Source organism: Aulonocara sp. 'chitande type north' Nkhata Bay, linkage group LG3 (assembly GCF_057382095.1).
Source record: "Aulonocara sp. 'chitande type north' Nkhata Bay isolate Kocher_YH1m ecotype deep benthic linkage group LG3, A_spYH_male_GT1.1, whole genome shotgun sequence".
NCBI lineage: Eukaryota > Metazoa > Chordata > Actinopteri > Cichliformes > Cichlidae > Aulonocara > Aulonocara sp. 'chitande type north' Nkhata Bay.
The window spans coordinates 22,689,781-22,703,978 of record NC_141346.1 but is presented as its reverse complement, the minus strand read 5'-3'; the positions used below and the strand labels follow the sequence as shown (position 1 = coordinate 22,703,978).

Sequence of the window (14,198 nt, the reverse complement as noted above, 5' to 3'; positions counted from 1 at the left end):
TTGATTATTGTTGTCATGGTTTTGGTTTTCTTTAGTTCTTAGTGATTGTAGTCCTTCCTCCCTTAGTATTTATATTAGCCTGTGTTTAGATTCTGTTCTCATGTCTACTCTATACTTTTCCTAAAGCCATCATGTGACAGATCATAACTGCCATAAATGTATACAATTAATAGTAATTGTATATTTACTAAATGTATTTTGCAAATAAAGTTAATTCTCCTGATAAGGTACTTCTTTTTCTTTTACACATTTTAAAGATTTTAATGGCATGCTTAATATTTTTACAACAAAAACTGATTTCTTTTTCACCAAACAAAAAAGAAATACACACTTGTAGGGAATTTAGAAAGACAAGTTACAGTCAGAAATCTGATTATTATCTCATATTATATAAAATGTAAATAACTTGCACATTAAAAAAGAACAAAGACAATAAAAAGAAAAAAAAGAAAAAAAAGTATATGTATGGACTGGTACATGGCACCAAATATGTAAAATGATCTAATGTTTGGTTTATATTATTATTAGAATTTTATTAAAATGGAACAATAACACTGTAATGTTCTTTGTGACTGAAAGAGCGCAACTGTCTTTTGGCTCTGAAACACATTTCTCCTTATATGCAGTTATCATAAATTATATGCCCACTAGAGGTCACTGAAGTTCATTTAAAATTGTGTCACTGGGGTCTCTCAACCAATTTCTGCTGTTGTGTTAAAAATGGTGATGACAGGCTCTCTTCTGTGAAATAAGTGCAATTCATATCGTCTCTACTATAGCTGCTGTTTTGGATTTGGTTTCATCCATGTAATATATCTTGTAGTGCTGTGTTAGAGATTGTAAATGTCTTACTTTTTTAACTGTGATAAATGAATGCTTAAATGAATAATGTGAGCGTTATTTAATGTTCACTTTTATGCCTCTGAATTGCCTGATTGGAACTGTATTTGAACTTCATTTCTCCTCTTCTCTATTTTCTCCTTCTGTGTATGAATTTTGTATAAAGTGTCATCTAACTCTATCTTCTTCTCTGTCATTACATCAATCCCATACAACACTGATTTTCTTTGTGTTTCCTTTTCCTCTATTTCTGTTTCAAGGTTTTCCTTCATTGTTTCAAAATTAGTTTCTGTTTCAATACCCTCTTCTTCATTTATTTTGTCAGATGTTTTTTCATTTTGTTCTATTTGTTTAATATTGTTTACCAGCTGACTCTGATTTTCATCATGCTGTTTTTGTAGCTCGAGCAGTTTCAGTTTCAGTTCATAAATATCATTTTCTAAGTCACATTTATGACTCATTAAAAATTGAACCACCATTATCAAATGAAATTTGTCTTCCTTTCCTTCTTTAAAACAAGTGTTGAGGTTTTCTTGTTCCATATCAAAGTCGACAGTGTCAGTACTATCTTCTGTGAGATGCAGTGCTTCTCTTTTTTTCTCAGTGAGGGGCTGACACTCTCTGTGATCAGTGGAAATTTTTGTCTTTCTTCCTGTTGTACAAAAAAAGTCATTTAAATTGACAGAAATACATTATTTTGTCTTTCTTTAATAAATAATGGATGATTTTTTTAGTCACTTTATTTCCGTTTTTAGTCAAAAAACTGTACCTTGATGTTTTGAACGATATTTCCAGACAACAGAGACAACTGCCAGAATAAGCAGGACTGTCACAACAACACTTATGATGATGTGACCAGCAGAACTACATGGAGGATTAAATAAATCACCTGTAATGAGAACACACAGAATATCAACAAGTAGCCTGCAGCAATTTTACAAACAAACAAAAAAAATATAACTAAATAACTTGTTTTTTACCTGGAACATGTATGTGTGTCTCTCTGCTCTGGTTGGTGTTCCTCTGTTGGACTCTGCAGGTGATGTTGTTGCTGTGTCTCTTCTCCACAGTCACTCTGCTGCTGACAGTATAGAGGTCATCAGGACCTCTGAGGGTCTCTGTAGGTCCAGCAGAGAGGAGGTTTCCCTCACCGTCCAACCACAGCAGCTCAGGCTCTGGATACCAGCCTGCAGACTCACACTGTAACACCACTTTACTACTGTCCTCACTATTTCTCATTAAAGTGATGATAAGTGATGAAACTACACCTAAAGATTAGGAAAAGAGAAAACACATTACTGTTGCTACCAGTTACAGTCACCAAAGAGCCAAGTTTAAAATTCTGGGAAATGTATTGACTACTTTTACACCAATCATATTTGAACCACTGAATAGTGACCTGCCCTGCTGTCAATACATAAGGTACTGACATTCATTTAGGGGCTTCTTTAACATATAAACAATCAAGCAGTTGTAATGCACTACCGACTGCTTTATTTTTATTTCACTTCAATTCAGCTTTACTTATATAGTGCCAAATCACAGTCAAACAGTCAAATCAAGGTGCTTTATATTGCAAGGTAGAGACCTTTCAATAATAAAGAGAAACTGATGACTCCCTATGATCAAGCACATGGCAACAATGGGAATGAAAAATTCCCTTTAAACATGAAGAAACTTCCAGTAAAACCAGCTTCAGAGAGCGGCAGCCATCTGCCATAACTGGTCGATGATGAGCGGAAGAAGACAGGACAAAAAACAGATTATAATTTCTTTCCTTTTGCATACATCAAAAACCACTCAAGGAACAGGAATGACTTTGTTGTCAACCCATCCTTCAAACTCCCCAGATAATAATATGATAGAGTATTCATTCACTGTAACTAAGTTTAGGAATATAATCCACCCACTGTTATCATCTTCAATGCCCTGTACCAACATAGAGCAGAGCATCTACCTGAACGCTACTCCAACAGAGGTCGATTATCTTGTTAATAATTTCACCTCCTCACTACGTACGACTCTGGATACTGTAGCTCCTGTGAAAACTAAGGCCTCAAATCAGAAGTACCTGACTCCGTGGTATAATTCTCAAATACGTACCCTAAAGCAGATGACTCGTAATCTGGAGAGGAAATGGCGTGTCACAAATTTAGAGGATCATCATTTAGCCTGGAGAAATAGTTTGCTGCTTTATAAGAAAGCCCTCCGCAAAGCCAGAACATCTTACTACTCATCGCTGATTGAAGAAAATAAGAACAACCCCAGGTTTCTCTTCAGCACTGTAGCCAGGCTGACAAAAAGTCAGAGCTCTTTTGAGCCAACCATCCTTTTAACGTTAACTAGTAATGACTTCATGAACTTCTTCACAAATAAAATTTTAATCATTAGAGAAAAAATTACCAATAATCATCCCACAGATGTAATATTATCTACAGCTACTCTTAGTACCATTGATGTTAAGTTAGACTCTTTTTCTCCAATTGATCTTTCTGAGTTAACTTCAATAATTACTTCCTCCAAACCATCAACGTGTCTTTTAGACCCCATTCCTACAAAACTGCTCAAAGAAGTCCTGCCATTAATTAATTCTTCGATATTAAATATGATCAACCTATCTCTAATGATCGGCTATGTACCACAGGCCTTCAAGCTGGCTGTAGTTAAACCTTTACTCAAAAAGCCATCTCTAGACCCAGCAGTCTTAGCTAATTATAGGCCAATCTCCAACCTTCCTTTCATATCAAAAATCCTTGAAAGAGTAGTTGTCAAACAGCTAACAGATCATCTGCAGAGGAATGGCTTATTTGAAGAGTTTCAGTCAGGTTTCAGAGCTCATCACAGCACAGAAAAAGCTTTAGTGAAGGTTACAAATGATCTTCTTATGGCCTCTGACAGTGGACTCATCTCTGTGCTTGTCCTGCTAGACCTTAGTGCAGCATTCGATACTGTTGACCATAATATCCTATTAGAGCGATTAGAACATGCTGTAGGTATTAGAGGTACTGCACTGCAGTGGTTTGTATCATATCTATCTAATAGACTCCAATTTGTGCATGTAAATGGAGAGTCCTCTTCACACACTGAGGTTAATTATGGAGTTCCACAGGGTTCAGTGCTAGGACCAATTCTGTTTACATTATACATGCTTCCCTTAGGCAGCATCATTAGAAGACATAGCATACATTTTCACTGCTATGCAGATGACACCCAGCTCTATCTGTCCATGAAGCCAGATAACACACACCAATTAGTTAAACTGCAGGAATGTCTTAAAGACATAAAGACCTGGATGGCCGCTAACTTTCTGCTTCTGAATTCAGATAAAACAGGTTATTGTACTCGGCCCTGAAAAGCCTAGAAATATGGTATCTAACCAGATTCTTACTCTGGATGGCATTACCTTGGCCTCCAGTAACGCTGTGAGGAACCTTGGAGTCATTTTTGACCAGGATATGTCAACGCACATATTAAAGAAATATGTAAGACTGCCTTCTTATATTTGCACAACATCTCTAAAATTAGAAATATCCTGTCTCAGAGTGACGCTGAAAAACTAGTTCATGCATTTATTACTTCCAGGCTGGACTACTGTAATTCATTATTATCAGGATGTCCAAAAAACTCACTGAAAAGCCTTCAGCTAATCCAAAATGCTGCAGCAAGAGTCCTGACAGGGACTAGAAAGAGAGAGCAGATTTCTCCTGTTTTGGCTTCCCTTCATTGGCTTCCTGTTAAATCCAGAATTGAATTCAAAATCCTGCTCCTCACATACAAGGTCTTAAATAATCAGGCCCCATCTTATCTTAATGACCTTGCAGTACCATATCACCCTATTAGAGCACTTCGCTCTCGCACTGCAGGCCTACTTGTTGTTCCTAGAGTATTTAAAAGTAGAATGGGAGGCAGAGCCTTCAGTTTTCAGGCCCCTCTTCTGTGGAACCAGCTTCCAGTTTGGATTCGGGAGACAGACACTATCTCTACTTTCACGATTAGGCTTAAAACTTTCCTTTTTGCTAAAGCATATAGTTAGGGCTGGACCAGGTGACCCTGAATCCTCCCTTAGTTATGCTGCAATAGATGTAGGCTGCCGGGGGATTCCCATGATGCATTGAGTTTTTCCTTTCCAGTCACCTTTCTCACTCACTATGTGTTAATAGACCTCTCTGCATTGAATCATATCTGCTATTAATCTCTGTCTCTCTTCCACAGCATGTCTTTCATCTTGTTTTTCTTCTCTCACCCCAACCGGTCGCAGCAGATGGCCGCTCCTCCCTGAGCCTGGTTCTGCTGGAGGTTTCTTCCTGTTTAAAGGGAGTTTTTCCTTCCCACTGTTGCCAAAGTGCTTGCTCATAGGGGGTCATATGATTGTTGTGTTTTTCTCTGTATCTACTATTGTAGGATCTACTGTACAATATAAAGCGCCTTGGGGCGACTGTTGTTGTGATTTGGCACTATATAAGTAAAATGGAATTGAATTGAATACAACAAGCCCTGTCCTCAAATGGCCATGCCACAACCATCAGAAGCCAAATGATTTCCTGCCTATATATCCCTGTCTCAGGCACAAAAAGGACAGCCCAAACAATAGAGCAATCTCTTCTGACCAGGCAAGCAGCACCAAGACCCTTTTAATCAAGTAGTTTTAATGTTGGACCTAACACATTGTCTAAAACTGCTTATCAGCTACCTTTGTACTTCCATTTGATAAATGGTGCCACCTTACCAACACTAACTACAATAAAACAAAATAAGACACCACTTTTGATATTGTTATTGATTGCATTCATTGCAGCTGTCTTTGACTTATTATTACAAGCTATCTTTAATTTATGAGTGAACCTTTCCTAAATTTATTCCAGTACTAATGCAACAGCAAGAATTCATTTGTTTTAATTGTTAACAATAATTTTGAATGGATTCAATATATATGTAATAAAACAACAGAATGCAAAAAAAAAACTAGAGCAAAAATGTTTGTGGAAATTGATTTAAATAAACATTGGCTCACTTTGTAAAATAGAATAAAGAGGCCACAGTGTGTCTTTTAGCTGAGAAAACACTTCATCTAAAAATGGAAATGAATAATTTTCCCTTTCAGTGATGATGTGTAGATTTTTCTTTTCAGTTTGTCATCATTTTGAGCACAAATATTGACTCTACACTGAATGCACATTGTTATTGGTTTGATTTTAGTGTTATTCTGTATGTTCTTTTGCATGTATGTGTTAAATGATAGTGCAGCATAACATGTTTATTTTACCCTTATGATTTTTTACTACTATCATTGTACTTTTTCTAAACTAAATAATGACTGATGATTTTCAACATCAGATATCATTTTGACCTTTCTGTACAAGGACAATATCTCCACTTACCAACAACAAGCTCAACAGTGGTTTGTCCACTAAGGGCAGGAATGAAGCATTTGTATGATCCCCTATCTGACAGTTTCACTTTGGAGAGTTTTAGTGAAATGTCTCCGAGCTTCAGGTTGTTAATGGGTAGGGATGTTCTTTCCATGTAGGCTTCATTTTTTTTATTCACGAGCTCCACGCCGTCACGCCAAACATGCACAAATTTAGGTGTGAGGTCAGATCGTGTCCACTCTACTGTCATATCAGCAGCATTCACAGCAGGATCCAGATGGCATGGTAACACAGTGTCATCACCAACTATTGCCACAACTGGCTCAGATGGACCAACCACCTGAGACACACCTAAAGGAAAATTACAAATACGTGTTAAACATGTTAAAAAAAAAAAAAAAGGTTCGGAAGCCCAGGTGATGTAACTCTTTTAAATTTGCTGTTTTACTCTATGACATAAATTAAACGGCTGATATTTAATCAATAACATAAATATCTGTGTAATTAATAGACTTCGATGTTTTGTATAATTTGTGTAACTTCATGAACATAAGACTTATTTACCTCCACAAAACTGAAAGAAAAAAATAGAGTGATGAAAAAGAAAGACACAGATGGCCCCAAGTGGCATCTTACAGCAACGTCCGTCCTTCAGGCAAAACATTGTAGAAGTTTGAAGACTGAAATGAAAAATATGGGAAAAAAATCATAAAGAAATTGCACATTAATCATACAAATAATCACTATAAACAATTATGATTTGGCTTTTCACATCACAATTGTAGACATATAAAACATATTGAGGCAACTGTCATTGTGTCATTGTGTGTGTGTCAACTACCAAATAAACAAATTGAAAACAAATCTTTTTCTGGCCAGACGCGTGGCAGCACTTCTGCTATAATTTTGTTCGTATTTAACAAAATTAAAAATGCAGACATAAGTGTACACATTAGTTTCTGACTGCTAGTGAAAATTGTTTTCTTTACAAATACCTCTCTCATTGAACCAACAGAGCCAATCCCTCAACATGTTTGTACTCTCTGCTCATATTGCCTTCATATGAATTAATTTTTTGAATTAAAAGAATGTATTTGGACATTGCACTCAGCAACAAACAAATTCTCCCTAACAAAAAAGTGACTTCAAGGGCCAAATTGCGTTATATTTCTTCAATATACGGGCTGCAAGTAGGGGTGACGTGGGCCGCAAGAGGCCCCCGGTCTGTGAGTTTCAGACAGCAGCTTTAATTGGATGATCATACGACACAGATGCTAAAATTGTAGAATGTGTTCTCAGTTATAATTCTCCATACATGTATTTTTCAGGGGTATAACAACTTAAAACACTACAAAGGCTGAACAGTTAAGTCCAGGCTACATGGTTCACACAGTCAGCTTGATATGCTGTTGATAAATCACTCTCAGAGTGGCAGTGCCTGTGCCATATTTATATAATATTGATACTTCATTTGTAAAATATTATATTGCATATCAAATGTACCAATGAGAAAACATATTAAATATTATGACACTCATATATATCTTATATACACATTTATATCAACTTTTTTTCTGTGGTCTACTTTCCCCTAGCTCTCCAGTCACAATATCATATGACATGACTTCAAGCACTTTTGCATCCTCCTTTCAAGGTCTGTGTGCAGAAGGCAGGAACCAGAAGCAGACTCCAGGATGTAAAACTTAAACTCAAAAAACCTAAGCTTTATTGCTTGCACAAGTCAAAATAAAACCAAACCGGAAAAACTGTGAACAGAACACACAGGCGAGTATAAGGGTACTTATACTCGGAGGAAAACACGGACAATAAATACAAGGAGTAAACGAGGGAATGAGGGCCAGGAGGGAAACACAGATGACACTAATTAAACAGCCGAGACCGGGGAGACGTAAAACTAGAAACACTGCCATGGGTCAAGGGACCGTCAAAGTAAAACAGGAAACACACGACAGAGGCAAGGACTTCACACTGAACAAAGGGACCACGGAGCACAGAGACAACAGTGACATGACATACAAAACAGAAACCAAAACACAAGTAATCATAAACCACAATGAAATCACGGATTAATAATAATAATAAAACAAAAGTTCATACACTGGGTCACCGACCCAGGACCGTGACACTCCATATTTACTCGGTCAGATGTAGAAAACAAACAACAGACTAAAAGGTTTGGACAGATTGAACAAATGATTAAAAGCATTTTATGCAACCAATCATTTCCCTACTGATCATTTTAAATGAAATTTAAAGTATTATTAAAGCCTACTTGCCTCGCACAGTCACAGGATGCAGTCAGTTTCTCTGTCAAAGTCCACTGAAATGACCTCATCTGTTAATCATTGATCTGTACCTTTAGAGTTTACTGGCTGTGTTGCCTGCGTGGACGTGTCCTACCCTCTTTCCAGCCTTATGTACCACCTCTGTGTAGAGCTGTTTCTCCACAGAGAGGAGGTACCCTGGCAATTAGTACTTAAGGCCAGAGAGCCTTTGTGTTATAGCCTGTGGACTGAGATTGTTCTTGTAAAATCTTTCAACCTGGACAATCTCTTTAGATATATTTTGGTAAGCTTTCAAATAATTTATTTTCCAAAAAGGAGGAATGTTGTCTCATTTCACTCTGTACTGTATCACTGTACATGGCTGAAATGACAATAAAACTTGATATACTAAACAGTATATGAATGGGATATTGGTGGTGATTAAAGTTTTGGACAACCATCAGCAACAAAACTGATTTCATTGCATTATTTTGTTTTTGTAGTGCCAAATACTCCTTCTTGACACCTACGTGTACAAAAATGCCCCCATTAACTTCCATTAAAACCACATTTTTTTATCCTCTCTGCCATTTTAGTATAAAACCATGCATTCTGTAATGTCAGTATTTCATTTTGAGGAAAGGTTGTGATGTTTAAATACACAGGAGGTGACGAGGGGACGGAAAACATATGGGGACACAGCTGATACATGTGTCCCTATGACCATGTGGCGTGATGACATAACAGGAAAAAATGTGAACCTAAAACAATGAACACAGAACACAAGACCTCTTCAAAGTAAAACAGGAACCATAAGACACAGACATTACCCGATATGATAAGAGCGTGAGCAGTACTTGGTACAGTGGGGCAAAAAAGTATTTAGTCAGCCACCGATTGTGCAAGTTCCCCCACTTAAAATGATGACAGAGGTCAGTAATTTGCACCAGAGGTACACTTCAACTGTGAGAGACAGAATGTGAAAAAAAAATCCATGAATTCACATGGTAGGATTTGTAAAGAATTTATTCGTAAATCAGGGTGGAAAATAAGTATTTGGTCAATAACAAAAATACAACTCAATACTTTGTAACATAACCTTTGTTGGCAATAACAGAGGTCAAACATTTACTATAGGTCTTTACCAGGTTTGCACACACAGTAGCTGGTATTTTGGCCCATTCCTCCATGCAGATCTTCTCGAGAGCAGTGATGTTTTGGGGCTGTCGCTGAGCAACACGGACTTTCAACTCCCGCCACAGATTTTCTATGGGGTTGAGGTCTGGAGACTGGCTAGGCCACTTCAGGACTTTCAAATGCTTCTTACGGAGCCACTCCTTTGTTGCCCGGGCGGTGTGTTTTGGATCATTGTCATGTTGGAAGACCCAGCCTCGTTTCATCTTCAAAGTTCTTACTGATGGAAGGAGGTTTTGGCTCAAAATCTCACGATACATGGCCCCATTCATTCTGTCCTTAACACGGATCAGTCGTCCTGTCCCCTTGGCAGAAAAACAGCCCCATAGCATGATGTTTCCACCCCCATGCTTCACAGTAGGTATGGTGTTCTTGGGATGCAACTCAGTATTCTTCGTCCTCCAAACACGACGAGTTGAGTTTATACCAAAAAGTTCTACTTTGGTTTCATCTGACCACATGACATTCTCCCAATCCTCTGCTGTATCATCCATGTGCTCTCTGGCAAACTTCAGACGGGCCTGGACATGCACTGGCTTCAGCAGCGGAACACGTCTGGCACTGCGGGATTTGATTCCCTGCCGTTGTAGTGTGTTACTGATGGTGACCTTTGTTACTTTGGTCCCAGCTCTCTGCAGGTCATTCACCAGGTCCCCCCGTGTGGTTCTGGGATCTTTGCTCACCGTTCTCATGATCATTTTGACCCCACGGGATATGAGATCTTGCGTGGAGCCCCAGATCGTGGGAGATTATCAGTGGTCTTGTATGTCTTCCATTTTCTGATGATTGCTCCCACAGTTGATTTTTTCACACCAAGCTGCTTGCCTATTGTAGATTCACTCTTCCCAGTCTGGTGCAGGTCTACAATACTTTTCCTGGTGTCCTTCGAAAGCTCTTTGGTCGTGGCCATGGCGGAGTTTGGAGTCTGACTGTTTGAGGCTGTGGACAGGTGTCTTTTATACAGATGATGAGTTCAAACAGGTGCCATTCATACAGGTAACGAGTGGGGGACAGAAAAGCTTCTTACAGAAGACGTTACAGGTCTGTGAGAGCCAGAGATTTTCCTTGTTTGAGGTGACCAAATACTTATTTTCCACCCTAATTTATGAATAAATTCTTTACAAATCCTACCATGTGAATTCATGGATTTTTTTTTCACATTCTGTCTCTCACAGTTGAAGTGTACCTCTGGTGCAAATTACTGACCTCTGTCATCATTTTAAGTGGGGGAACTTGCACAATCGGTGGCTGACTAAATACTTTTTTGCCCCACTGTATTTATTATTGTATTTTTTTTTTCCATTGTGCAATATGTTGGTTTTTTTTCCAGATGTGCCATTTCCGCGCAAAATAAGCAATTTCCATAGTCGTTCCACCCTTATTTATTATTTATTATATTCTAGTGTACATAGTGTTCCCCTCTCTCTCTCTCTCTCTCTCTCTCTCTCTCTCTCTCTCTCTCTCTCTCAAAGTTAAGCAATATTGCATAACTTTTTAATAATATATATTTTTTATAATATATATATATATTCTATTCTTCCTTTGTATATTGTTTTTTACATTCACACCTTGTGGTCTTGTTACATAATTTTATTGGGCAAGCAACTGTACTATGACACTAAAAGTTCTAATCTTCTAAGTCTAAGTCTAGAAGAACTCACTCATAAGTCCAGCATGCTTAGTATGGTACGCACCATTGGTGTAATTTTTTTGTTGGTGTCCAAGTTTCTGTTGGTGGGACTTCCAGGATTATGGAAATATAAAGAAACATTCACTATGCGAAGTCAAAATCTACCCAACAAACTGGAAAAGCACACCAGTCATCTTAAATGCAACTGCATTCTTGTATGTTCTGTCACTGTAGAAAAAAAGTAGACTAGTACTTCTCTTTCTGTTAACTTTATAGTGACATTTGTCAATGACAGGTAAGACTTTTTTTTGTTCATAAAAATTAATTTACTGCTACTGTACTGAATAGCAGGCACAAAATTGTATCCAAGTGTATTCTGCAATAGCTTCTGCTATCCTCAATAAATGTATGTTGATGCATGTCAGCTGATGTAATCATAGTTTTAAGATTACAGTGCTAGTACATACAGATATAGAGACAAAATGTCATAGAAAACTATTATATGAGGGCTATATGACAGGCCTGTTGTGGACCCAAACACAGGACATGGGAAACGGAATGAACTCAAAACAACAGCTTACAGTTTTTCTCAGTCGCTTTGGTGCGTTTCTCAGATCAGAATTGAAATTCTCATAACTATTAGTTCAACCTCCACAACACTCAGTCATTTGTGCACATCATAGTAGCAATTTCTCCTCTCTCTGAACAAACTGCAAATGATTTTGGACATGAATCAGTTGCTTCCATACATTTCCCTGCTGCTTTCTGACATTTCCATTTGCCTATGTCATGTCAGTCAAAAGTAATCATACCTATGGATGCTGAATAGTTGTTCCCAATAAAACTAATAGTCATACATCCATTGCTTGAGTCATCACACACAAAATTGTTGAACTAGTTATCACATGCCAAATATTGGCCATCTGTCAAGCAAATCCTATACCTTTCTGTATCATTTTTCCTGGAAATGTCTCCGAAATTGAACAATTGATCTCAGGTGGATTACAGCTGTCACTCATGAGGAGGCGTGTGAAAGTTCAGTTGTAACCAATGACAAACAACTTGTTCACTGTCAATTATGGATGAATCCTGTGAATCCCCAATTGGCAAGCATATATAAACTGCGCAGGAGCTAGTGTGTACCATTTCTACACTTCTGTGACACAAAATGGAAGGTCAGCACCGTGGAAGAGGGGTGAGGATGCGGGGAGGAAGGGGAAGGGGAAGAGGGAGAAGAGGCAGATATAGGCGGATTCCTAATGAAATAAGGGCTACAATTGTGGACCATGTTGTCAATCACGGCCTCACCATGGAGGAGGCTGGTCGAAGGGTGCAACCCAATATTGGAAGAACTACTGTCAGTTCAATCATTCAAACATTCCGTAGGGAAAACAGGTATGCAAACAGTAATACACTGTACTGTACTGTGCCATCTCAGACACATCACATGTTACTGTACTGTATTTGCAAATTCACAAAAAGTCCACTCTGCACCACATAGGATTGTAAGACAACCTCGCGGAGGCGGAAGAGGGCCCCTTTTTACCCCACAGCAAGAAGAAGCCATTTGTGCAATGGTCATTGCAAACAATGCAATAAAGCTGAGAGAAATACAAAGCGCTGTCATAGAGAATTACACGGTATTTGGCAATATTGAATCTGTTTCAATTTCAACAATTGACAGAGTACTCAAGAAGAATGAAATCCACATGAAGCAATTGTATAAAGTGCCATTTGAACGAAACAGTGACAGGGTGAAGGAGATCCGTCACCAGTATGTGCAGGTAAAGCTGGTCTTCTATGTTCTGCACTGCAAACTGTTTTACAGTACTTTGTAGTTTCATGCAGTACACTTGCAATTCCACAGCACATACTCTACAATGTGTTTTACCAAATGCACGCATTACTGTTTGTTACTGTACACAGGCATATTGTGACATTGCATTTCTGTCTCTCTCTAAAGCGTGTACTGGAGCTGGAAGCCAGGGAAACACTGCACACATTCATATATGTTGATGAGGCAGGTTTCAATCTGGCCAAAGGCAGAAGGCGTGGAAGAAATCGCATTGGACAGAGGGCAACCACTGAAGTCCCTGGTCAGTGCGGAGGGAATATTACCATGTGTGCAGCCATCTCAGACAACGGCGTCCTCACCCATATCCCCCTTCTTGGTCCATACAATACCCAACATCTCCTGACATTTTTAGACACTCTTTACAGGGACCTAGTCCCTGAGAATGAGAGAGGTGGAGGCCAACTCAGCAAGTATGTTGTTGTCTGGGATAATGTCCGTTTTCACCACTCCCATCAGGTCAGAGAGTGGTTTGCAGCACATGACAGAATTCTGGTTGAATATCTCCCTCCATATTCCCCATTCCTTAATCCAATAGAGGAGTTTTTCTCTGCCTGGAGGTGGAAAGTTTATGACCGGCATCCACATGAGCAAATGGCCCTGCTAGCAGCCATGGATGCAGCATGTGACGACATCACAGCAGGGTCCTGCAGAGGATGGATTCGCCACTCCAGGAGATACTTTCCTCGCTGCATTGCGAGGGATAACATCTGTTGTGATGTAGATGAAAATATGTGGCCAGACAGACAGGAACGTCTGTATGTGCCAGAATGATTTACTGTACTGTTACATGTGCTGTTTATTGTTCACATTAGTGCACAGCTCTACCAAATGGGTGATTTTATGTTTACATGTATTCTACAGTGAACAAGTGACTGTAGCATATTTTTCTTTTGCACAATTCTGTAGGATTACAAACACTTCTACACAATGGAAATGTGAAACGTACGTATTCAGTGTCTCAGTTACTCCCAAGACTCCCATAACATCTACAATGACTTTACTGCACATTTCAGATGGCTGTACAG

General features: G+C 38.6%; 2 protein-coding genes across 2 annotated transcripts; one reads left to right on the top strand and one right to left on the bottom strand.

The window, feature by feature from the left end:
- Positions 1-283: 283 nt before the first annotated feature.
- On the bottom strand, positions 284-8,560 carry LOC147334604 (butyrophilin subfamily 1 member A1-like). The gene is made up of 6 exons (XM_086273351.1): positions 8,507-8,560; positions 6,774-6,889; positions 6,219-6,560; positions 1,821-2,108; positions 1,610-1,729; positions 284-1,492 (listed from the first exon to the last, which is right to left on the bottom strand). Exons 2-6 carry the CDS (start codon positions 6,871-6,873, stop codon positions 915-917), a joined length of 1,428 nt encoding a protein of 475 aa, XP_086129477.1. The 5' UTR covers positions 6,874-6,889; positions 8,507-8,560; the 3' UTR covers positions 284-914.
- A 3,814-nt stretch (positions 8,561-12,374) lies between these two features.
- On the top strand, positions 12,375-13,944 carry LOC147334603 (uncharacterized). The gene is made up of 3 exons (XM_086285963.1): positions 12,375-12,713; positions 12,820-13,102; positions 13,282-13,944. The coding sequence occupies exons 1-3, from the start codon at positions 12,487-12,489 to the stop codon at positions 13,942-13,944; spliced, it is 1,173 nt and encodes a 390-aa protein (XP_086142089.1). The 5' UTR covers positions 12,375-12,486.
- Positions 13,945-14,198: the final 254 nt, after the last annotated feature.

What these genes read in the sequence shown, in the direction of transcription:
- LOC147334604 (XM_086273351.1), bottom strand. Translation starts at nt 6,873, where the DNA reads ATGTTTTGCCTGAAGGACGGACGTTGCTGTAAGATGCCACTTGGGGCC. An exon ending in CACTGTTGAGCTTGTTGTTG is followed by an intron (nt 2,109 to 6,218) that starts GTAAGTGGAGAT and finishes CCTAATCTTTAG; the next exon opens with GTGTAGTTTCATCACTTATC. An exon ending in GACACACATACATGTTCCAG is followed by an intron (nt 1,730 to 1,820) that starts GTAAAAAACAAG and finishes TTCTCATTACAG; the next exon opens with GTGATTTATTTAATCCTCCA.
- LOC147334603 (XM_086285963.1), top strand. Translation starts at nt 12,487, where the DNA reads ATGGAAGGTCAGCACCGTGGAAGAGGGGTGAGGATGCGGGGAGGAAGG. An exon ending in ACATTCCGTAGGGAAAACAG is followed by an intron (nt 12,714 to 12,819) that starts GTATGCAAACAG and finishes TGCACCACATAG; the next exon opens with GATTGTAAGACAACCTCGCG. An exon ending in TCCGTCACCAGTATGTGCAG is followed by an intron (nt 13,103 to 13,281) that starts GTAAAGCTGGTC and finishes CTCTCTCTAAAG; the next exon opens with CGTGTACTGGAGCTGGAAGC.